Consider the following 26598-nt stretch of genomic DNA (forward strand, 5'->3'; position numbering starts at 1 on the left):
TCCTGCTCATCCAGAAATCGGCGATGAAGGGCTTGGGAACCGAAAGGAACTTTGGAGCTATCCCTCCAGCTTAAAGATGTTAACAGTGAACTCCTAGCTCAGAAAATAAGGGAGTGAATTTCTAACCACCTGCACTGTAATACATGCATGTCCCAAATCTTGTTAAACACATCTGTGACCGGGAACACTGCCATCTGATAGGTAGAAGAGACCAGTATTTCCACTTCAAACCTCTTACATGGAGAAACTGGAAAACATTTACTAGAGAATTAATCTTTGGCATTACAGAGCTCCCTTTGATTAGGAGCTAATTTTCTTACCAGTCTGAAAAAACCTCAAGGAAGCTGGTGTGCAGAAACGTGATTGCTTCCTTTCTGGCCTGTCATGGAAGTGGGAAAGGATCTCCCCACAGGCAAGTTCACTCTTCTCACTCTCAACTTCTGCCACTAGGTGTTGCTGCCACAAAAGCCAGAACTGCGGCCTCTCGCGGCCCCGTGCAGGCACCTCTGCCTCTCCCCTCCTTAGACGCGGTCCACCCAGTGGGGAAAGCAGCAGGGACCCAGCAGGCCTAACCGCACGAGACTAGGTCTTGGTTACGAAGATTTTCATGAGTTCAAACGAAATTGTGAAGCACAGCCTGTGAAGAAAGACAGCTTGGCTTCACATGTGCCTCTCCCTTAGGAACAGGAGGAAATCCTCTGTGGTGACGCTTCTGGGGTCTAAACCCCAAGCAGAGTCGGATCCAGTTCAGTGCTGCTGTGTCCATCCTTGTGCCAGGAGCTGCCCAGGTGTTTCCACGTGCAGCCCATAAGAAACCTGCACTGTGCTTTCTGCCTTTTCCAGGGGCGGGGAGGGAAGAGGGTAAACTCAAGGGCCTAGGTGGCAGAACCTCAGTTTCCCACGGGATATCTTCCTGCCTGTTTGGTCGTGTCTGTGCCTCCATTTAAATCAGATTAAATGTAAAAATCGATTAAATCACAACTTGATGCTTTCCAGGGAGCAAGAAAATGCTAACACCAATATTATGAGATCTGCATCTCCTTTTCCTTTGTGTAGAACATCTTTGGGGCTTACTTCTCTGCTCAGGGAGACCCTGTTTCTACTGCACTTTTTACACCAACTCACCGATTTTATATATAAGAAAATTCAAATACCAGAATATTTTCCGAAAAGTGCTCGGAAACCTATTATCCACGGACTAGATCTTACCAGCTGGCATCAAGCCCGTGTAAACATGTTCTAAGAGATGCACTTGAATGTACAGATATAGACCACACAGCACATCTTACTCTGAAGTTTTGAAAATTGTTTTACAATTTAAAATTCTTTAATGCTTCTAAAAAATACTTCAAGTCAGATTTCTGGCAGGAGAATTAGGGAAGTTATATCAGAGTGAAACCTCCCCCCCAAAATGGTACTTCCACAGTGAGAAGACTATATGTTGGGCATATTTTCTCTTCTACTTTATAAACTTAGAATGTCATTTACCAGGAACGATTTTGTGCTTATGTCCCTCCGCACATAAATATTAAACATCTTAATAGGAAAGACTCAAGAAGTTTAACATGGGGGAGCTACCATCTCTTCCCCGGGACGTATGAGCAACAGCTACAAGTGATATAAATCACAAGAGAAGCAAAACAGTAGTGCAGGTGTTTTGTTCTTATACTGCGTTCATTCCAAAGCCTGAGACGCAGGCTTGCTCCTGACAGGTGAAGGGCTGCGATGCAGTGATTTTTGAGGTACCGTGAGAATCTAAGGGCCCTTAGCCCATCTGGGAAGGATGAAGAACAAGGATCACATTATAAGGACACGAATCACTTACATCAGAGACATTTCCAAAACTACACTTACCCTTTCTTAAGGAAACTTCTCTAAGGAATTAGCATAGTCTACTGTGATTCTTTTTTAATTTTCAAAACTTTCAGAGTAAGATGTGCTGTGCAGTCTATATCTATACATTCAAGTGCATCTCTTAGAACATGTTTACACAGGCTCACTCTGATGCCAACTGTTAAGATCTGTCTGTGGATAATGGTTTTCCAGGCACCTTTCAAAAAATATTCTGGTATTTGAAATAAAATAAGAGAGCCGTCAACAGGTCACTGGTCACCTTTACTTATAAAGATGTTTTTGTTGCAATGGTAATCAGTGAAATGAGGTTCAACGTCTACTTCTACTTACACTTAATTCCTCTCTTACAACTCCAACAGTACAGAAGCTCTGGAGAGGTGATGGGGAATAAGAGAGACAGTGGCAGTGCTGAGCTGCCTATCTTACACCTCTGCTTTCAGCCCACCTCTGCACCACCACCCCTCTGACACCATATATAATGTGGCTTCTCCCTTAAGCAAACAAAGGGAGGAGACAGAAAAGAAAGAAAGAAACCAATATTTATTGAGCATCTGCTATGTCTTAGAAACTTTTACTCCCCAATGAAATCTTTTAAAGTAACAGATGTGAACTCCATGTTGCAGATGAGAAAAACATCTTCAGCAGGTGGGTCATCGGCCCAGGTCATCTCAGCATTGTTAACTCACAGGTCTGACTCTAAAGTACATGCTTTTTGGAAACAACCTAAATGTCCATCAACAGATGAATGGATAAAGAAGATGTGGTACGTATATATGCAGTGGAATACTACTCAGCCATAAAAAGAATGAAATAATGCCATTTGCAGCAATGTGGATGCACCTAGAGATTATCATACGAAGTGAAGTAAGTCAGAAAGAGAAAGACAAATACCACATGATATCACTTGTACGTGGAATCTAAAATATGGCACAGATAAACCTATCTACAAAACAGAAATAGACTCACAGACATAGAGAACAGACTTGTGGTTGCCAAGGCGGGGCTGGGGGAAGGACTGGAAGTTTGGGATTAGCAGATGTAAACTATTATATATAGGATGGATAAACAACAAGGTCCTACTGTATAGCACAGGGAACTATATACAATATCCTGTGATAAACCATAATGGAAAAGGATATAAAAAAAAGAATGTCTATACGTGTATAACTGAGTCACTTTGCTGTAAGCAGAGATTGGCACTACACTGTAAATCAGCTATACTTCCATAAAAAAAATTAAGTATTAAAAAATAATAATAAAGTGCATGTTTTTCCATCACACAGAGCTGCCCTGGAAGAGCACCTGTCCTTAGACCCCTGGAGGGGCAGCACAGAGGGACAGAGGGGGCAGCAGGGAGGATACCGCATAGTCTTTCTCCCACCACATTCTAGACAAATTCATTAGGGCTGAAAAGTTCCTCATTTCAAGGGCTAAGGCCAAAATGGGATGAGCACCGGACTGGGAGTCAGAAGATGTGTAATCTCACTGCAGCTCTGCCACCTACAGGTGATGTAAGTCATCTAACCACCCTGGGCTAGCCTTTCATCTAGACTTAGATACCTTCAGCCCTGCCACTAATAATCTATGAAGGTGCCCTGTCCCGACCCATGCATTCTCAAAAGTATCACACCACCTACCTCATCAGAAGCATGAAATAGCTCCTAGAACCTTTAAGAGGAGGACAAATAAGAATGACAGCTGACAAGTCATAATCAGGCCATCCATGGGTAGAGATATGAAGGTCAAACCACTAGCTTTGGTGCCCCCCTCCCCAGGCTGAGGCTCTGGGGCTCAGTCCTCTCCCAGATCTCTCAGCATCACCCTGTGATGGACCACACATGCTAATCTCAAAATGTGTGCTTAACAGGGTTTTCAAAACACACGCTAAAGGAAAATGATACAACAGAAAATGTCCTAGGTTGGTCATTAGGAGGCAGAGGCTCTAGGGTCAGCTCTGCCAGCTACCAACTGAGAACTGCCAAGGCCTGGCATTTCCTACACTTCAGGAGCTGGAGTCGAGACTCTGAAGTCTCCCTCAGAGCAAAGAGAAATCCTCATGCTGCCAACGTAAAGTTCCCAATTCCAATCACTGCGGGCTTCTATTCACAGAGACTAGAGAGCGGAATCAGGTTATCACCCCGCATCCAGGATTCTTTGGGGATACTAAAAATGAACCATCAATTCTAAATGCTATTAAACAACAGCATTTCTTTGGAGAAATCGAGAAATCCACAGACACTATTCACTTACTGATCTCCCTTTTCTCTCATTTTGTTTGAGGTTTTACATAAAACACCTGGGTAGAAATGGAAGGGTAACTATGTCTAGTGCCTAAAGAGTAATTAACCCAGCTCTCACGGTGTGAATATCTTATTAAATGTTACCCAAAGGGTAGGGTGACCCCAGTTTAACACTGCAGTTATAATGCAAACCCCCAGAGTCGTAAGCACAAAGAGAACCAGCTTCCTTATGGCAACCAGTTACATTTCCCTTGTGAAGGTGATACCAGACTCTGAGCTTTACTCAGAAGAGACAGGCCTGTAAGATTAATGACAACGTTAACATAACAAAGATGTTTCATCCAAGCCAGAGGTGTCCCCGAGCACTCTGAGCTGAACCACCGCAGAAAAGATTAAATCAGACTAAAAATATCGGCAACCTTGATGAAATGCACAGAAAGGATTTAGATATTCCAAGGGCAATACGCCAAGATCACGTGAAACATCAATTTAATTTCCTTTGCCTCTGGGATTCCTAACCCGACCTTCCTTGGGAATGAATGATACAGTGTTCTCCAAGATCTCTTTTCCTTTATTCCAGTTTGTGCACTGACATGGTTCTTTGAGTCCCAAAAGTTTGCCATGAAATTAGACATCCCAGCATGTCCAAACTACTTCGTTCAAGAGGATGCCCCTGAAAACAGCCTTCCTGGTGCTGCTACTACTGGCTCCTCATTCCAGGGCCTTAGAGCTACGTAATTAAAGTACACACCTGAGTTTTGGGAGCTACCACCTTTGCCCCTATAGCTGGGACACTGCTGGAATTTCCAAGAGGTGATGGACAGGCCCAGAGAAGAAAACAAGGGACAATTCAAGAAAGATCACGCAGCCTCCACTCTCATGCAGTGATAAGGCCCCATCCAATTTCTAGAGGTGAAGACTCTGTCTACCCAGGTCAACACTCCACTCTTCCGATCAAGTTTCCATTCCACATGAATCCAATTCCCTGAGTCTGCCCAATGAAGAGCTAGGGTAAATACTAGGAAGACAGGCACAAACATCAGTCTGCAGCCCTACATCAGTTCTGGGGGGCTTGAGCTGCTTCCAGCCAATAAATCTAGGACCTGCTGCTTTTAGTTTTTGTACCAGTGTGAGGTCTATAATCTCTGACTACAGACCTTATCATCCAGTTGTCGGTAGAGACTGGAGATCTCCTCATCATACTTCTCCTTCTCCTCTGCAGAGATGCCAGCAACCACAGGAACAATGTTGTCTATGACGGGGGTGTTATCACAGGGCTCCAGGGACTTCTGGTCCTTAGCACTGATCTGTTCATCCTCAGGCACAGCTTCTCCTGCAAAGCACAGCCGAGAGGAGTTAGGGATCGAAGAAATTCAGCGTGCAGCCCTCCAGGAAGAGGTCCAAAAATAGTCACTCCCGTGAAAAAGACACAGAGGACAGAATAAGGAGCTGTTGCATAGAGTTATAGCTTGTGTTCTTTCTATTTGACAAGAAAGGTCGCAGTGAATTGACCAAAATGGGTCTAAGGAAGAAGGAGACTATGTAACACTCCCTCCCCCATGATGCATCACTGAAGTAAACTGGTTCCATCAACCACACAAGCTCTCCAACTTTGCAGCAATACCCAGAAATTCTGCATACAATTTTCTTTGTTGAGGAATATGCTAGGGCTTTACTAGACTCATATTCTCTCTAGCGATTGATTCAAAGGGAAACAGACCTCTGAGGCATCCTAATTACAATTAATTAGGTTACTGTTTCATTAATAGAAAGAGCCAAATCAAGGAACAAATTCGCCATTGTTAATAGAACACCGTAGGGCCCCAATCCTCAGACTCTGAGAATCTCTCACTCTGAAACAGGAAGTCAGGGTAGCCCCGGACCCGGGAACTCTGACTGACATCGCACCAACACACGTCCCACTACCACTCTCTCCCCCAGGAAGTCAGAATTAATTGTCTCAACTGGAGAGTTCAAATAGAATAATTTCTTGTGATATCAGGTAATCCCAGGAAAGAAAAAGCAGCCCATCTAGAATATCATGCAGACACTCTGCATACCGCTTCTCGGTCTGCAGAGGAGCATTTATGGGGCCTTCGAAGGAAGTAGTACCAAATGTGACCACGCAAATTGAGGGAAAAGGTGAAGTTCTCAAGCTGGTCAACGGCTATCCCCAACAAGAAAACCACCTTGCAAAGACAGACTGCATAAAAAGGAGTCTATGAAAACCATGTGGCTCAACTGTGTCTTTTAAATATCTTCTTGGAAAGCAAACCAAAACCAAACATACTTTTCCATCACAATGTTTACCATCAGTTTCACACTCAGTTTGCTACAATCAGTGAGTGTCTGCAACATTCCAAACCTCACCCAGTTCTCAGCCCATAAAATGCGTTCTGTGGAAATTCCCCAGGAAAACTGTCCTGAGCCAGAGGGAATTTCTCACAGGAAAAAAAAAAAAAAAAAAAAAAGACACCCCAAAACAAAGGAGAGAAGAACTGAACTAATCCATGGCTTCATGAACAGTATATATCAAGTCTCAAGAAACCCACCTGAACACTGATTGTGTACATTTATCTCAATATAAACAAAGCACTGGGATGGGTTAGCTTTGCTGCTTAAGACTCCATTATCTCACTTGATAATCACAAACGGTACCACAGGCCTCCACGTCAAATACAATGAACACTCAGTGATCTCACCTCGGTATCACAGTTCCATTGGAAGCAGCAACTTGAAGCAAAGCCTGGAATAAATGATTACTGTGCTGAATACACAACTGAGCCAACCTTTTTTTCTTCTGAAGCTCAACTACACTGTGCTGTACACCTAAGCTTTTTTCTAAAATTATTGACCTGAAACAAAACCAGAATATCTGAGTAGCCTTTGAGTTGAATCGGAACCAAATCGTTATTTCATTCAGTTCCAATTCCTGGTTTGAAGCATCATCAACAACCTTAGTGTGCAGACCGGATTTCATCCAATGAAAGGATCTATATGATCTAGACCCTGCTATGTCCATGGGCTATAAAAGCAGTACTGTGTTCTAGTTCCCAAGGATTTGTGTGTGTGTGCTTCAAAACATTATATATATATAAAATTATAAAAATATATATGTAAATATCTTTTTTTAACCATAGAGTATATACTAAAACTTTCGTCCTCCTTCTCCTCTACCTCCCAACGCTGTTCCTTCTCTAGAGAATTTCACCACTAACACTTTGGTAAATGTCCTTCCCCCACTCGGATCATGACTCTCTCTCTCTCTAATTTTTCAATCCTAGCTTCCGAAATTTGTGAACAGGGCAATCCAGTGCAGTATGAATTGACCTTCCAGCTAAAGCATATCGAAGATGAAATTCTTAACTACACTAGACCAGAAACCAGCCAGAATACAGTCATATTGTCCACAGGCCAATTCAGCCCAAGTCCAGAGGTAAGATACAAAAACATCTGAAAAGGACATACTCCCTGCATTCTTTGGTTCCAAATGGCCACAGAGGCAGTGAGGTTGGGGTGAGCTAAGGAGTTGCCCAGTGTGTATTTCCGTTTGTCTGGGTGGGCAGACAAATGAATCCCACAACCTAGCAGTGGGTGACCTGCTCTAACCAAAAGTCACAGGCTTGACTACCCCTAAAGCTGCCTTCGTCTTCCACTGAGAAGTTATAGCATTACAAAGTTCCAGAGTTGTCCCAGTTTAGAGAGGTTCAACAAGCTAGCCAACACTGCTCTGAGGCACCTGAAAGTGACCGACAGACACTGCATAAACATGGTCAGTGGGACAGTAAGCCACCTATCAAGCCATTTCCTGATTAACCTCTCGCTTTTTGTAAAGGCGAAGAAATAACAATGCCTTTAACACAGCACTGTTCTAAAGATTAATTAAACTAGTATATGTAAAAAACACAAAAGTCCATCTCTTATCCCCTCCTCTTCCTGACGAATTGTCAACTTTTTAGGTTTTGCAGATAAAATATCACTTTTACTTATCCTGAGATTAGTGTTTCTGGGGTCTTCACAATACCTTTGGTAGTTAGAGCTCAGTTCCCCCAAAAAATACAATACAGCCATACGAGTAGTGCCTTTAGGGTTTATTTATTTTTAACATCTTTATTGGAGTATAATTGCTTTACAATGTTGTGTTAGCGTCTGCTGCATAACAAAGTGAATCAGCTATACGTACACATATATCCCCATATCCCCTCCCTCTTGCATCTCCCTCCCACCCTCCCTATCCCACCCCTCTAGGTGGTCACAAAGCACCGAGCTGATCTCCCTGCGCTATGCCGCTGCTTCCCACTAGCTTGGGTTATTTTTATTATTGTGAAAACAATATTTGAAACCTATAGCAGGTTTTCTGGTTTCCCTTGAACAATTCTCTGAATCGAAGCATCAACATGTCCCCCACAAAACTACATCTAAACAGCGAGCCCATCCCAGTTTTTATTCTAAAGGTCAGGCAGTCAGTATTATTTTTTGCAGCAGCCGTTCAGGCCAAGAAGAACAAAGCAGCAACACACAGGAACAAAAGCAGAGGGTGTCTGGGGGAGAGCACAGCTCCTGCCCAGAGAGGAACCAAGAACAGGTTTTCCCAAACACCGCTGCCCTTCAAAGGACCGAGCAAATGACTTCCAGAAGCGTCCCTGGTAACTACACTGTCCAGCTCACAGACGTGTCTGGGGATTGTAAATTCCCAGCACTATGAAGGACCTGACACTAGGCAATCTGTCTCCATGGCAATCTCACAGCATTAATGGAGAATATTCCCTGCAATGCAGTGGATAGGGTCTCCGGAGAAGCCCCCATGAGATGATTATGGAATAACTGATTGTAATACAGAAGACAGCTGCAAACAAACCCTGGAGAAATAATGCCCTAAAATCTGGAGGTAGGAGAACAAGAAAAGGATCACAAATGAAGATTAGCCTCTATTTTTATTCTCCTTTGCATGAAAAGCAAATTTCTCTTAGTTTATCCCTTGAGGATTTATAAGGAAAGAGCTTATAATATTGTAAAGCATCTGCTATTTTAGAATGAAAACTCCGCCTCCCACCCCCCCCAAGAAACATTTCCCTTTTTTACATAAGCATTCTGGCATTTCCTAATTTCCTATTGTCAGATGTAATTACCTTTAAGGACTAAAACGATTTGTGTGTACACAGGAGCATTCAGTTGGAGCATACCTATAAGGTTGCAGAGCACTTTAATTATAAAATGAAAACCCCCCAGAGGGCATAAATAACATTTCCACAAGAAGTAGAAATCCATCAATCGCAATAAACAAGAATGACAGACTAATCAAAAATTCTTGTTAGTGCTATTAGTTAAAAAATGCTAAAACAGGCTTTTGGGGGTTTTGTTTTTTCAAAAAAAAAAAAAAAGAAAGAAAGAAAACCATTAGGCTGCCAGTAATTCATTAAAATTTCACACATGAAGTAGCAACAAGCTAGTTATCCTTTTCATAAATGGAGTCCCTACAGCCTCTGGAGAACATAGTAAGGTAATTGGCTTCTCTCTGCAGCTCCAGGGCAAAGATTGGCTGGTCACTCACAGCTTCCGCCAGGAACCAGACCAGATCTGGCAAAGGAGCCACTCTCTTTTAATACCAATTAAACAGGCCCAGTGGCAGACCTAATGGCAGGTAATTTCTATATCAAAGAAACGAAAAGGAAACCTTTAAGTTGCCAGATGGGCAGCTGGATACAAGATGTCATTATATAAATGGGAGGTTTAAAAAAAATCATTCCTTTATGGGATTATTTTGCACTCAAAGAGCATCTTTTACCCTATTTCCTCAAGATATTGTAAGAAGTTTAAGACATTCTCTAACCCTTTCTACAGTAATTTTCTAATAAACTGGTCACCCAGGACTCAGCATCCTCTTTACATTCTTCTTAAACAGGCCACACGATTCTCCTAGCGATCAGTATTTCTATTAGTGTTTCGTTGTGCTCTCAAAAGAAGGAAGAGGGCCTAACAAATTAGACCTCTCAAACGAAATGCTAACTTCTGAAGTTCTACAATAATCATGAGTCTGAGAGGGGGGCCAGCATCTTCTACATATTTAATGCCAAAAAAAGCAAATTGGGTCCGAACTACGGAGGCTGCACAGTTCCACAGAGCCCCCATCAGCCTCGAGGTTACAGATTTAGCTACTTGGAGAACCAAGCCTGCTGGCCTGGCATGTTTTAAGTCTGGAGAACAAATCTGCTCTAGAGATTGCTGATTTTTCCACACCTCCTCAGATTGTGATGAAATAATTTCTTTGCAGGACTTCAGCAGATGGGGTAAATCTACATCCACTCTGTTAGAAAATATTATATTACGCAAGAGATGCTGCAGATATGCAGTTTCATCAGGTCATTTCCCTGCACTTCTGACACCTGGATATTCAGGGCCTCTTTTTCTGACTGAAGCCCTTGAAAAAAGTTATCAGTTTTTTTAAGAACAAAATTCAAAGAAGTACCAGAGAAGAGGGCATGTGTGATGACTGACCTGGCAGAGACTGGGAACTATGGACTCAACCCCTCTCTAAGCATCATGCCCCTGGGCCTTCAGCCCTCCTTCCCCATCCTCTTGTCTAGAGTCTTTTTGATGGATTGAGGAGGAGGGGGCAGCGGTGAACTGGAAGCTGAACTACCTAAATCTATCCCCACTTACAGGATGGTTCAAATCCTTTCTGTACATCCGATCAACAAGCAACAGAGCTGGAAAAAAAGAGAGATCCTATTTCTGACAGCTGCCCACTCCCTCTATCTGTCCTTAAGCAAGTAGGCTGAACTTGCTAAAGTTGCCAACAGAGCCTCCAGATTTGCAGAAAGACTGCCCGTCGATTCTAGCCCACAAGATGTCACTAGGAGATTGTGGTGGACATATGTTGTTTTTCAGACACTCAACAGCCACTCTCACAACAGCACCTTGACTGCCTTGTGAGGAATTACCCTCCTCCAGTGCATGTAGTCTTGGTCAGACAACACATCAGGGTGTCCTGTCATTCCCCAGACAAAGCACACCACCCAGCGCAGTATCCTCTGACCCTCCAGGGCCTCTGGGTCTCCAACGCACGAGACAAGGATGGAAACACATCTAGAGGGGATCCACTCCAGGTGTGGCCCCTTATAAGCCCAGTTCCTCAGCTGTTCTTTCGGTTCTGTGAGTCACTCATAGCCTTCTTTTTTTTTTTTAACTGAAGAATAGCTGATTTACAAAGTTGTGTTAGTTTCAGGCATACACCAAAGTGATTCAGTTATACATACACGTCTATTCTTTCTCAGATTCTTATCCGTTATAGGTTATTACAAGATACTGAATGTAGTTCCCTACTTTCTCTTTTTGTTTAAGCTGGGAGGACCTTCACTGGCCCAGTGGGGAATGGAGCCAGGAGAGTGGAGGGTTCTCCCCACTCCTGCTTTGTAAAAACAAGGTGTGAGGGCTTCCCTGGTGGCACAGTGGTTGAGAGTCGGCCTGCCGATGTAAGGGACACGGGTTCGTGCCCCGGTCCGGGAAGATCCCACATGCTGCGGAGCGGCTAGGCCTGTGAGCCATGGCCGCCGAGCCTGCGCGTCCGGAGCCTGTGCTCCGCAACCGGAGAGGCCACAACAGTGAGAGGCCCGCGTACCGCAAAAAAACAAAATAAAAAAAACAAACAAGGTGTGACACGCCCCCCTTAAGCTCCCACGCACATGCCCTGGGCCACGCTGCCTGAATGGCAGTGGCAGAAATGAATTAAGGCTTGGTGTGGTATGTGCATTACTACGAGTCCCAGGCCATGTTCTGAGAATCAATGTTCTACCACACCCAGTGGAGAAAACCGCCAGGCTTGCATCGGAAGTAGCCCATTACACTATAAGAATATAGGTGGGGATGGGGTGAGGACCAGCCTACAGGCATGTAATAGGATAGTATTTCATGGCTTTTGAATGACTGGGCAGGGAATGCTCTCTCCTGTGGCCAACTGTATCAGACGTACCGCTCTTCACTTACTTAAACAGTATCTGCCTGGGCCCAACTGGCCGCTGAGACATCATATTATTTTGCCTCTCCTACTCCTTTGTATTCCTACCTCATTCTGTATAACAGCAAACCGGCAAAAGCACAGGCATGCACACATATGCATGCTTTTCCCTGCTACACTCCTCCTCTCCTGCTCTCCTACCGCTGGAGTGGGGCAGCCAAATTCTTAAATGGTAAACACTGTGCAAGGAAAGGAATCTCTTTCCCTAGGGAGGGTGCACGCAGCTGACAATGCTCCTTTATCACGTTCTGACTGCAACCCGGGAATATCCATGCGTAGCCGTCACCGCAGTGAACTCAGCGGCTGCCCTCTCACACGTTTAGAACCAAGGTGCGTACCAAATTTCAGAAGCAAGTTGGAAATAGCCTGCCACTTGGGTTGTAGTGGAGGGCACTGCCTCCTTCTCTCCACTCCACCTTTCAAAATCCCTGCTCTCTAGTTGACACAGCCCAGCCGTGCCCTCGTGACCATGAGGAATCAGGGTGCACGGGACACCACGGAAGGAATTCCAGTCCCTTTTTTTCACACTCATCTCCATGGCCTAAACACAAACCACCAGGGCGGCATGCAGGCTGTACCCACAAGGGAAAGAGAATGAATTCAGGAGTCAAGCGCCCTGTGGAGTCACCTAGGGCGAGTCTCCTATCCTGCCTCAAGGGCTGCCGGAGGATTAAACACCTAGTCCGGAACAGGACAGAAAGCCTCCTGGTTTTGTTGATGTGCAGTTAATCCTTAAAATAGTTCTTCATTCATACCTGGTCAAAGGACCACTCCACCATGCCTCCACCTGTCTCCTTTCCTGCCTGACATTTTTATACCACTACAGTAGGTTCTCTACATTTGAAAACTTTTGCTTCCAGAAAAACAAAGTGTTAGCTTGCCGGACAGGAGAGCTGCATCGATCTCCCTACTCTTAATCACTCAGTGATTACGTGGTAATGGTGGGGGTGAGTGGAGGGGTCTCTCAAGACCCTTCCTCTTCTCTTCCCTCTCCTCTCTTCAGGAGTCTATAGAGGACCTCACCCCTACCTATGACTTCAATTACCTCCAGAAGATCCATGGCAGCTCCCCTGAGCTCCAGACCTAACTTCTTATTTGGCATTTTCACCTGGATGTTACATCGGCACCTCAAACTCCCTTCTCACCTCCCTCGCCTCCCTTCTGGTTCTCCTCCTGTGTTTCTTGTCTCAGGGAGCACTTCTGCCCTCCATCCAACTCAGCAAGCTAGAAAACTTGACACTCTCTCTCCCTACGGCTTACTCCTCACCAAGCACTGCTGATTTCACCTCCTAAATACGTCTCCGGTCCGTCCATCTCTCTTCCTTTCCACTGCCCTGTCTCTCAATTCAACGACTATAATCTCATCTCTGGAAGACCACCCCAGGTCCTAGCCCTTCTCCCACACCCTCCAGTCCATCCTCCAACACAACCAATGGATCTTCAAAAATGTAAATCTCATCATACGATCTGCAGCTTCTCACTGCTTCCAAGATAATGACCAAAATCCTGAACAAGGACTACATAGCCCTGTACGGGCCTGCCTGTCCCTCTCTCACCCATCTCAGTCCGTCTCGCCCAGCCCCAGATCTCCACACTGGCCATCGCTCCCGCCCCGTCAGGGTCATTGTAAACCTGGCTCCTCCCACCCTACCCGCACTTCCACCCTCACCTATTTTGCTCAGCTAACTGCTCTGTTTCTCTCAGATCTTATTCCCTAGGTCACTTATTGGGGGAAATCTTTGCTGACTTGAGTCAAGCTCAGGGCCCTCTGCTGTAATAACTCTTAGCACCTTATACTTTCCCTTCTTGATGAACAGCACAGACTAGCATCACACGGTTATTCGTCGCGGTTGGAGACTATCTCCCCCACCAGCCTGTAAGCTCCGTGAGGGCAGAGACCATGCCTGACTGCTCACCCTTTAACCTCCGGCACTGCATTAAACACATGCTTACTTAACAGACATTTATGAAAGTCTATCACGTGTCAGAAACCATACATTAGTTCTCCTGAATTATGTAAGTTAAGGGCTTAGGTAGGATCTCACCCTATAGGGCATGGAAAACAGTAAAATTCTGAGTGGATCTGCAAGGTGGGACAAAGAATTAAAATGATGTCAAGTGAGCAATCCGAGAGCAGGGGACAGCACCCAAAAGAGGTGCAAGGCATGAGCGTGGGTTAGGCAAACAGGGCAGTGGGCAGACCCCAGAGGACAGCTGACTAAGGGATGGAGAACCGGAGGGTTGGAGCTTGGCAAAGGACAGGAAAGAAAAGAAGAACACAAGGTTAGTTGCCCACACCACAGTGTTTCTAAGGCCAGTTCCCCCTCCCCTTGTCAAAAGGCTTTACTGAATGTTCCAGTTGCCCAGCAGAGAAGTGACCCAAGAGAATCCCAGAAATAGAACAAAATTTCATACAGCCACTCCCTGCCTTGCCAAGCACTCCTCCCCACTCTCCTACTCCTGCCAAATTGCAAGGAATCATCCACCAGCCGCAGGTGCTGAATTATTCAATAATTCCAGCAGCTTTCAAAACACTTGTGCAGCTAGAAAATCTCCCCAAAAGAAAAGAATTGTGTTATTTAGGCTACTAGGTCATTTCTTGAACCTCTCTTGAATCCTGGTTGCCCACGTAATTGTTTTTTCAATTGAACAGTAGCTCATGGACAGCCCACCCTTCCTAGCAAAAACAGTGGCAAACATATAATCACAAGATGATCTGCTGCTAACTCTGCAGTTATAAGCAGGCAGGTTACCTGCCAAACCTGCACAGCCATCCCTAGGCTCCTGCACTTACCCAAGACTGAGATCTGATGCAGCACCCGAAATAAGTACCAAACCCAGCAGCAGAGAATCTGAAGAACAACCTCCAACTATCCACTATTCCCCTACACACACACCAAGCTGCCTTGTTTCAGTGAAAAAAAAAAGAGGGGGACTGCTACCTTCTAACCTCCGTCACCAAGCGAAAACCATTAAAATAATCTGTCTGAGCCTGGATCTGGAAACCCTTCTTCAGCACCTCACCCACAACCCACCCACCACTGCATGTCAGCCCTCTGAGATGTTTTCTTTGAGCAGAACGAACCAAAGAGAATGTTTCAGGGAAAAAGAAAAATGAGTCACGAAACAAGCCTTTAAGGCTCCATTTTAGGACAGAGTTTCTTCAGGAATCCCCTATTTCTGGCTCTGAAGAAGCAGAGCATGAAGATGAATTGGGCAAATAAAAATGCAAATATTTGCCAGCGGTGACTTTTAACCCCAAATCGATTATAAGACTCACATAGGCGAGAATGATATTTTTCATTTAATCAAAAGCAATCAGAGCCCCCAAAGTCTTGGGCACTGCCCTCCAAACCTCAAATATGGCTACCAGGGAGTGAATTACAGTGATAGACAGAGGCGCATCTCACTGCAAACAGATTAAGGGAACCTTGTAAACAGTCACTTGCCCACACTAAGCATGTATGTCAGGGGCTTCCCTGGTGGTGCAGTGGTTAAGAATCCGCCTGCCAATGCAGGGGACACGGGTTCGAGCCCTGGTCCGGGAAGATCCCACATGCCGCGGAGCAACTAAGCCCATGCGCCACGACTACTGAGCCTGCGCTCTAGAGCCCGCGAGCCACAACTACTGAAGCCTGCACACCTAGAGCCTGTGCTCTGCAACAAGAGAAGCCACCACAATGAGCAGCCCACGCACCACAACGAAGAGTAGCCCCCGCTCACTGCAACTAGAGAAAGCCCGCGCACAGCAACAAAGACCCAACGCAGCCAAAAAATAAATTTTAAAAAATTAAAAAAAAATTAAAAACCCTTCCCCCAAAAGACATCGGGGAGTTTGGGTCAAAAAAAAAAAAAACAAAGAATGTACATCAGCTAAGTGATGGGGTGGGGCGGGGATGAGTGCTAGGGAATAAGACAATATCTGCTTGTTCACATAGGTGGTTGCAAGGCAGGACCAAGCTCCACCATCATCCACTCTTTCCCAAGTGCCCCAGGATGCCAACAGTTGTAGGGGGAAAAAAAGCACATGCTCATGCCTCATTCTTCCTTACCATTTCTCCACCTGTTTAGCTCCATCTCCAGATGCTGGAGAACATTCTTCAAAGTCTTGTTTTTCTCTTTCTCTTTTTCATATTTCTTCTTCCATTCTTCCGCTGTCAGCTCCAGGTTCACAGAGACTGTATTCTTGATGGTCTTAGCCCTGGGGTGAAAAACATAAGGGAAAAATTCTGAGCATAGCTACTAGCATTTGCCAAATCATGAATATAATTAAGCCTCAAATTCCTTTCACGCCAGAAGACTGGGACTTGGGGAGCACGGGGGACCCTGGAACTTTTACCTATCACCCTACTAGCTGTATTAATGGCACCATTATTCCTAAGGCTCTAAACTCACCTTTCCGTTTTTATTTCTCCTTTATTTCCTGCCAGTCTCTAGATCCCATGGGATTTTCGTTCCTTTTTTTTAATGAATTTATTTATTTATTTATGGTTACGTTGGGTCTTTGTTGCTGCGCATGGGCTTTCTCTAGTTGCGGCACACGGGCTTTCTCTAGTTGCAGCGAGCGGGGGCTACTCTTCGTTGCGGTGCGCAGGCTTCTCATTGCGGTGGTTTCTCTTGTTGTGGAGCACGGGCTCTAGGTGCACGGGCTTCAGTAGTTGTGGTGCACGGGCTTAGTTGCTCTGCGGCATCTTCCGGGACCAGGGCTCGAACCCGTGTCCCCTGCACTGGCAGGCGGATTCTTAACCACTGCGCCACCAGGGAAGTCCCAGGATTTTCATTCGAATTATCTCTTGGGGTCTTTCTCTATTCCCTCTGCCACCACCTTGGTCTATGTTCTCAGCAACAACTTATGGTTATAGCATTTTTCAAACATTCAGCATCCTCCTTTAAGCATCTTACATACCACTACCAGATTCATCTGCCCAAGTAGAGCTTTCTTTCAATTCAGTTAACTATGAAACACTGGGGATATACCAAGACAAACGAGACAAGGTCTCTGGCCTTGGAGCTTACAGTTTCTCATACCAATAAATACACAGACAAATCAGCTGTTTCTGTTACCCACATTTGGTACCTAGAATCATCCCTGATGTGTTTAACACATGCCAACACATGACACCCGAGACAGGTGGGTCACTTTATGAACTCAGCCTGGCCAGGTGAGACCGTGGTTCCCTGCCAGGCACATCCTTCCCCACCACCCAGGCAACTGTCACCAAGTACGAGTGGAGGGCCCACTTTTCTCAAGAAAAGTCAGAAATTAAGATTTTTATTTGTATCTCCCAGCTTAAGACAATTCTTCAGAATGATGTGTGGGACAAACAAACATGTCTAATGGATACCATTTTGCCACTTCGGGTATAAGAGATGGAGTGGCCTCCTAGGATGGATGGCCTGGGATGGAGTGTGATGCCACAGTGGATTTTTGGACAGTATCTCAAGGGAGCAAGAAGTGAGAGTTAAGGCACTGGGGGCTCCAGCCAGTAATGAAAACCAAATACATGATTCACTGACTTATGCACAAAAATGAACACATAAGCAGATCTGTCCAATTAAAAAGTAAATTGATGGAGGGAGATGCAAGAGGGAAGAGGTATGGGGACATATGTATATGTATAACTGATTCACTTTGTTATAAGGCAGAAACTAACACACCATTGTAAGGCAATTATACTCCAATAAAGATGTTTAAAAAAAAAAAAAAAGTAGGGCTTCCCTGGTGGCCCAGTGGTTGAGACTCCGCCTGCCGATGCAGGGGATACGAGTTCGTGCCCCGGTCCGGGAAGATCCCGCATGCCGCGGAGCGGCTAGGCCCGTGAGCCATGGCCGCTGAGCCTGCGCATCCGGAGCCTGTGCTCCGCAACGGGAGAGGCCACAACAGTGAGAGGCCCGCGTACCGAAAAAAAAAAAAAAAAAAGTAAATTGACGATGGCAGAATTCCACTTATTGCATACTTCTGAAGAAGTACAAACTTCATTTAAAAATATGTGATATCCTGTTTTATTTGCTATTGACTTTTTCATTTTAAACTCCCACCAGTTCTCGTCCTGTCACATTTGCTGGCACTATCTGATGTGTGATTCCGGTTAATTGCTGTTGTCATGAAATGACATTTTGGACATGATTTCTATTACAGTGAAAGAAATTCAGCAGTCCTCACCAGTGCTGCAGACGTCATTCCGAAAATTAATTCCTAAAGCAGACAACTAAATAACCCAACTGTCAAAAGAGGACTTAAATGATTTCAATGTAATCATTTCAGTGTAATTCTCCCTCACTCACTGTAGCTTAAGGCTGCTGTCCCCAGAAGTGCTTCAACTAATTTTTCAAATAACAGCAATCTTATTGCTACTTTAAAGTCTATGCCGACTTGACACTTTCACCTCACCTTCTAACATCCTCAGGCAGTGTCGTGGGTGTTTCTCAGATACAAGCACAAACACTGCAGCATCCATTACCAACTTAGGTTAGTAAGAAAGTGAACAATAACCTATGGCTGAAATGCTTGTGGACATTTAAGGGCATACTTTGAGGATACTAATCTTTTTTTTTTTTTTTTAAAATTTTTTTCTTCCTACCTCCCTCCCTCCCTCCCTCCCTCCCTCCCTCCCTCCCTCCCTCCCTCCCTTCCTTCATTTCTGCGTTGGGTCTTTGTTGCTGCACACGGGCTTTCTCTAGTTGTGGCGAGCAGGGGCTGCTCTTTGTTGTGGTGTGCAGGCTTCTCACTGTGGTGGCTTCTCTTGTTGTGGAGCATGGGCTCCAGGTGTGCGGGCTTCAGTAGTTGTGGCACACAGGCTCAGCAGTTGTGGCTTGCGGGATCTAGAGCGCAGGCTCAGTAGTTGTGGCACGTGGGCTTAGTTGCTCTGCGGCGTGTGGGATCTTCCCGGACCAGGGCTCGAACCCGTGTCCCCTGCATTAGCAGGCAGATTCTTTTTTTTGTTTGTTTTTTGTTTTGTTTTGTTTTTGCGGTACGCGGGTCTCTCACTGTTGTGGCCTCTCCCGTTGCGGAGCACAGGCTCCGGACGCGCAGGCTCAGCGGCCATGGCTCACGGGCCCAGCTGCTCCGCGGCATGTGGGATCTTCCCGGACCGGGGCACGAACCCGTGTCCCCTGCATTGGCAGGCGGACTCTCAACCACTGCGCCACCAGGGAAGCCCGGCAGGCAGATTCTTAACCACTGCACCACCAGGGAAGTCCAAGGCTACTAATCTTACTTTTTACATCATAAAGATTCTCTTGATTTCCAGTGATACTAGAAAGGGAAGAGTAGAGCCTTTATGCTATACTCAGGCAGGTTTAGCCACAAGTCCAATTTTGTGAGCGGACCCAACAAGGTTATCCCTCGTATAGCTGAACCTCATTCTCAAAGTTCTTTTAAGTTGTTGAGAAAATTCTTTTTCTCCCATTTCTGTAGTAATTTGAGTGCTGGCAAGAGATAGTCTACTCAAATTGGGAAGAGCTTAACAAAGGTATGGGAAGGGTGATGGGAAATAACAAGGGATAATGGGTACCCCACATTAGTGATGGGGGTGCCGTTACCACCCTTAGGCTAAAGGGGTCCCAGAGGGAGGGAGCTATAAGAAGAAGGCTGTCCATACTCACAGATACAGAGAACGAACTAGTGGTTACCAGTGGGGAGAGGGAAGTGGGGAAGGGCAAGATAGGGGTAGGGGATTAAGAGGTACAAACCACAATGCATAAAATAAATATGCTACAAGGATATATTGTACAGCACAGGGAATATAGCCCATATTTTATAATAACTATAAATGGAGTATAACCTTTAAAAATTGTGAATCACTGTTTTGTACACCTGTAATTATATAATATTGTACATCAACTAGACTTCAATTTTTAAAAAAGAGAACAAATTAAAAAAAATTTTAACCCTTAAAAAAAAGAAGGCGGCTTCCCAGTAGAAGCTGTAACAGTCTTTGGTCTAAGAACACAGCCAACCCAAAGTGACCCTTCAGGGAAGGAGTCAAGAAATGAATACCCTGACCTCACTCTCTCCTCTCCTTATGACTGCCTGCCCATGTTCCTTCCCCATTGGTGGAACCTAACTGGAAGTCAGAGGCAAGGGAGCCCATTGTAGCTGTCCAGGGCACAGAGCAGAGCAGAGATGGTACAGAAACAATCCAGAGGAGCAGATGGAAGATACACAACCCAACTCCCATTTGGAACTGAGAACAATGGTGGGAAACCACGTCTCCTGCTGCTGTCCTAGACAGACTCCATTCAGTCCCAGATGAGGCAAAAACATCACGCCTCTCCATCCACTGAAGGTAGAACATGAAGAAATCAGCTAACACTGAATGGGAGAGAGATCAATTAGCCCACAAGTGTTCTACAGATTTAAAATAATCTGAGATAAAATCTCAGGAGTTTTGCATGTGTCTGTAGAAATTGACAACCTGATTCTAAGATTTATAATAAAAATAAAGAGGGCTGAGAATAGCAAAGACAGTTTTGAAGGACAAAGCTAGAGGATGGAATAGCAACATATTATAAAGCCACAGTAATTGAAACTGATTAAATAGTCCAGAAACTTTAGAATAGAAACAGAATAGATTATCCAGAAACAGACACTCAGCTATGTAGCCATTTGATTTACAACAAAGGTGCGCGTACAGCACAGAGGGAAGGGATGGTCCTTTCAGTACACGGTGCTGGGGCAGGGGTGGAGGTGACGATCTTTATCAACTCCCCCAGTAACGTATAAAAAATTCTATTACAGGTGAATCATTTGCATAAACATGAAAGGTAAAACAATAAAGCTGCTAGAAGAAAACAGGAGAGTATCTTTAAGACCTTGGGGTAGGCAAAGATTAATTTCTTAAATAGAATAGAAAGAAAAGATAAATTTGACTTCATAAAAATTTAAAACCCTCTCTTCATTAAAAGTCACCATTAAAAGAATTAAAACATACGCTGCAAAGTGAGAGAAGATATAAACAATCCATATATCTGCCAAAGGACTTATCCAGAATAATCCCTATAAATCAATCAGAAAAAAAAGCAGACAGCGGGTGAAAACACTGGGCAAAGATCCGAACAGGAACTTCACAAAAGAAGTGCCAATAAATACCACCCACAAAGGGTGCCTTCAGGGAAATGCAAAATAAAATGACAACAGGATACTTCTACACACCCAATAGGATGGTTAAAAAATTTTAAACTGATAATACCAAGTGTTGATGAGGATGTGCAGTGACTATAATACTCAATTGCTACTAGAGGGAGTATAAGCTATTCCAATCATTTTAGAAAACTCTTTGGTACTATCTATTAAAACTAAATATCTTACATCCTGTGAGCTAGTAATTCCACTCATAGGTATATAACCAACAGAAATGAGGACATATGTTCACCTAAAGACATGACAACGAATGTCACAGCAACTTCATTTATAATAGCCACAAGCTGAAAACAATACAAATAACCGTCAACAGTAGAATGGATACATACATGCCATATTCATACAACAAAATATTATCTAACTATGAAAACTAAACTACTCCTACACCTAACAATGTAGTGTACTTCACAGACACAGTGTTGCATAAAAGAAGCCAGATACAAAATAATACTGCATGTTTCTATTTGTATCAAGTTCAAAGACAGCAAACAGTCATCTAAGTTGACAGAAGTCAGAATGACACTTACCCTTGAGAGTTGGGTACTGACTGGGAGGGTTCAACGAGAGGCTTCTAAGATGCCAGGTGGTGGTTACATGTGAATATACATGTATATTTAAATTTTTACTGAGTTGCATACTTAAATGTATTTTACTATATGTATGCTATATTCAACAAAAATAAGTTAAGAAAAATAAATTGATGTGGAAAGAAATCAAGTCAGATACAAATATTTCTAAATTGTGGAAGAAACAAGAGTTACTAAGAGAGATACTGAACTTCTGTGCCTGGATTTATTTCTTTTTAATAGAACAAATATTCTCCTATCTAGGAGGTTGAAACCAACCTTGCAAAATGAAATAAAGAGTGTCTTGGTCCCTTGCTCCCACAAGAGACCTAGAATAAAAGGATGATGAACACGTATAATCTCTTGTTGCTTCTTACCATGAACTTTAGGAAAATCTACAGAGTAAAAGGGCCTAATGATTAGGTTCTATCTAATTTTGCCGCCAGTGTGGATTAGCTAGTGGTCTGATGAGTTTTCTTTTGTTTTGTTTTGTTTTTGCCCTGTTCACTGTAGAGCATGTCCAAGTGTCTTCCAGCTCTCATACTCATTGCTCTTTTATTTTGGTATTTTCCACATACGTGCTAGCTGTCAATCACACTAAGCAGCGTTACATCTGGACCCTCTGTTCAAACACAGTGAATAAACATGGATCCTGGGCACTCAGGACACAGTGCCAGGACCCATGAGCATTTCCTGCTCAGCCTGGTTTGCAAAAGGATTTCAGGTAGCTAACAAGGAAACATAAAATTGATGGGATAGCAGAAATTAAGAAATGCTCTTAAGGCAGGTTTTATCATTTTTTCTAGCTGAAGCTATATAGCAATAGCAATACCACCCAGCCCCATAGTTTTGAGACATCACCTCCTTGATACAGGAAAAAAACCCAATAATCCATAGGAGCCTTACCATAGCCATGAACTGACTACTCATTCATCATCTTTATGGGTCAATCTCACTCTGCTAACATATGATTAATCCAGTGTGACCTCATCACTCACAAGGGAGCACAAAAGTATCTTGGGTCTTCACTTTCAGAGATCCTCAGTTTGGTTTTTCAACCAGATCCCCTAAGCTGTGTACAGAAATAAATGCCTGTTCCACAAGCTATGACCACAGCAGACACTGAGCAAAATCCTAACCAAAGGCTACTTAGGGGAAGAACCTTAATTGATATTAGGTTTACAGCTTAATAGCAAGACCTACTTAGCAGGAATGAGTCAAATCTTAAAGGTACAATGATCAGGGTTTCTGTTTTGCAGTTTTTCTTTGTTTCAGCTTTCTTTAGAGAGATAAGTACCACTTAAATAATACGATCTAGGCCTGCACCAGATATAATATCTCTTCTCCCCATAGGGAGGGAACCAGGATCCGGTTTTTAAAAGATCTCAAAGCTAATGAATGTTAACCATTTTTGGAGAAGGCAGACCAAGCATAGCAGACAGAGAGCAGAGACCACAGTACATACTCCACCTAGATCTCCATACAAACACAGTTACGTCAGAAAAGGATACACTGACATATTCCACTGAAGGATGGCAACGGGAAGACTCTACCCCTCTGTCCTCGCGTGTTCTGTTATGTCCTCCTCAGCACCTCTCAGTTCCTCTGTCACTGAACTCGCAGTTTACTTGTTCAGAACCACATGCCCAGGCTTCCAAGATTACTGATCGTGTGCATTTCTACCACCTTCATTAAGCCCCCATATGTGATGTCACCATTATTTGGCACTTGAATCAAACCCTTGTTGAAGAGGGGAAGTCGTAGAACCACTGGTTCACATCACTCTATGTCCTGTTAAATCCCATCCCCACCTATTTCCTGAATAATTGCCTATATTTGTACTTTCTGGCCAAGATCAGTCCTAAATGATATAGAAACTACATACTGTTGGAGTTTCTTCAAATTACCTCGGCCTCCCCTGGAACAGCCAGGAAGATGTTTGCTCTTGGTACCTTCCTATCTCTTGTTTTCAGCATTTTCTTTCCCTCTCCAGGATAGTAGTGGCATTTGAACAAGGAGCTCTAGACAAACCCACACCTTCAATGCATAGAATAAATCTGTAATGTATGATTCCACATGGCGAATGGTGTGCGTGAGAGAGAGATAAAGAGACTGAGATCTCTTGTGGGGTGGAAGAGGGTAGCCCAGCATCCCTCTCTATCAGTCAGGGTTCTCCAGAGAAACAGAACCAACAGGAGGGAGGGAGGGAGGGAGGGAGGGAGGGGGAGAGGGAGAGAGGGAGAGAGGGAGAGAGGGAGAGAGGGAGAGAGGGAGAAAGAGAGAGAGAGAGAGAGAGATATCTTATATATCTGATATCTTATATATCAGAGAGGATATCTATCTATCTATCTATCGAAATTGTCTCACTGGAAACTCAGGCAGAAATCGATGCTACAGTCTTGAGGCAGTTTCTTCTCCAGAAAACCTCAGTTTTTGCTCTTAACGTCTTCATTGATTGGATGAGCCTCACCCCTATTATGGAGGATAATGTGCTTTACTTAAAGTCAACTAATGGTAGATGGTATCCACAAAAAAATTTCAGACCTAGGTTAGTGTTTGATTAAATAATTGGCTACTACAGCCTAGTCAAGTTAACACATAAAACCATCACACCTTCTAATCTGCTCTGGGTCCTAGTTCCCATATAAAACACCTAACCTTCTTCTGGACACATGACTGCCGCAAAGCACCTTTCCGTTTCCCGGTAAGGCCATTTCCCTGCCCATGAGTCGGGGATGTAGGGAAGGAGAAATTAAAAGCTTTAAATTTTGTCTTCTGAAAAATTTTAATCTCTGGAGAAACATTAAGAAATGACCAGCTTGGGTAAAGATTTGGCATCTGGTTAAACTAACTGTCATCCACAGCGTTTCCTCCTCCAAGAGCAAAAATTAACCCTATTGGTGTTTGGCAACAGGCCCTCCAACAGGGGGTGATTTGATTCTTTCTCCATCCTATGTCAAACCTGCAGCCAAGCATCTCCCTTGGCCAAAGTGCTTGCTCTCGTCCCGCAGGGAACTTGTTATGCTCTGGGGACATGCATTTTGCACACACACCACCCAGGCTCTGCCTAATCCAGCTGCCGTTAAACTGAGCATGAAATGGCACAAGTTTTTTTTCAAAAAGTGCATATCGGAAAAAGAATATTACTTTTCCTAAACTATCCATTCCCCTTTCACATTTAACATATAAATAAAGCCTGTGAATTATTCATGCTGGATCAATCAAACTCTTGGTGTCAACAATGTGCTGATTCAGGCTTTTTCTAAACTGATTGGTCTGCCCCCTGGGGACTCACTTTTCCCTCATTACCATCACAAATCAAGGTACATTAAATAGGCTTCCATGACTGGGTGATTTGATAATTGTTAACTGGGTGATTTCCACACTTCTAAAACTTAAAAATAACCTTTTTGAATAGTGCTATAAAAGTACTTTGGGGACTTCCCTGGTGGTGCAGTGGTTAAGAATCCGCCTGCCAATGCAGGGGATACAGGTTCAAGCCCTGATCCGGGAAGATCCCACATGCCGCGGAGCAACTAATCCCGTGCACCACGACTACTGATCCTGTGCTCTAGAGCCCGTGAGACACAACCACTGAGCCCGTGTGCCACAACTACTGAAGCCCACGTGCCTAGAGCCCGTGCTCCGCAACAAGAGACACCACTACAATGAGAAGCCCGCACACCACAACTAGAGAAAGCTGAGTGCAGCGATGAAGACCCAATGCTGCAATTAAATAAATAAATAAATTTATTTATTAAGATTAAAAAAAAAAAGAACGCATTACCTTTCCTCCAAAGGTTTTAGTATGCCTGACAGCACTTCATTTAAAAAAAAAAAAAGGGGGGGGCTTCCCTGGTGGCGCAGTGGTTGAGAATCTGCCTGCCAATGCAGGGGACACGGGTTCGAGCCCTGGTCTGGGAAGATCCCACATGCCGCGGAGCAACTGGGCCCGTGAGCCACAACTACTGAGCCTGCGCGTCTGGAGCCTGTGCTCCGCAACAAGAGAGGCCACAATAGTGAGAGGCCCGCGCACTGCGATGAAGAGTGGACCCCCTTGCCGCAACTAGAGAAAGCCCTCGCACAGAAACGAAGACCCAACACAGCTAAAAATAAATAAATAAATGTATTTTTTTAAAAAAAAAGTACTTTGGAAGACTAATTAAAGACTAAGAAATGAAACTCTGGGAGCCAGATGAAAAAGAAAAATTGGTGAAAGTGCTCTAATTTGAGTCCCCATCCCTTAAAGCAGGAAGTGTTCAGCTTCCTGACAGAGGACGGTTTTTGACTCTCTGCTGCCCTCAGGCACCTGTATACTCTGTCATGTTTCTACTGTATCAAAGGACCTACTACTGTTTTATTCAGAACATCAATACAGTATAGCCTAGCAACAAACATGGACTTTCTTTGTGTCCTTGAAAGAACCACGTGGCAAGAACTAAGGAACTTCATGCTGCCCTTAGGTTTGGCCACCCCTGCAACAAGAATATCATGAACACTCGTTATACTGAATTTGGGAGATGCCCGGCAGTCTTTTCTGAGTTCATAGTGCTTAATCTCATTAGCTATCAGATACCATGTCTAATCTGACGTTCAGACTCATGTCTGCGTGTAATTGGGTTCAGTGTGTGTAGTTAACAATAAAGCGGGTACTGGCCCCACAGAGAAGTTAGATGTCTTTGAAGAATCCATTAACTAACTCGAAGATGGAGGAAAGGGAACAAAATTTCACACATTTCTAATTAAGGGCAGGAAAACAAACCAGATCGAAACCCAACCAAA

General features: G+C 44.1%; 1 protein-coding gene across 1 annotated transcript in view; it reads right to left on the reverse strand.

Moving 5' to 3' along the window:
• Positions 1–26598, reverse strand: part of KIF5C (kinesin family member 5C) — a 111639-nt gene that overhangs the window by 51084 nt on the left and 33957 nt on the right. The window contains exons 10-11 of the mRNA XM_027131628.1: positions 16161–16309; positions 5252–5427 (exon numbers count right to left, since the gene is read on the reverse strand). Coding sequence (XP_026987429.1) covers positions 5252–5427; positions 16161–16309 — 325 coding nt within the window. The remainder of the gene's footprint in view (positions 1–5251; positions 5428–16160; positions 16310–26598) is intronic.

This window comes from Aethalodelphis obliquidens, unplaced genomic scaffold (genome assembly GCF_003676395.1).
Source record: "Aethalodelphis obliquidens isolate GAN/ISIS:26980383/991018 unplaced genomic scaffold, ASM367639v1 scaffold2, whole genome shotgun sequence".
Lineage (NCBI taxonomy): Eukaryota > Metazoa > Chordata > Mammalia > Artiodactyla > Delphinidae > Aethalodelphis > Aethalodelphis obliquidens.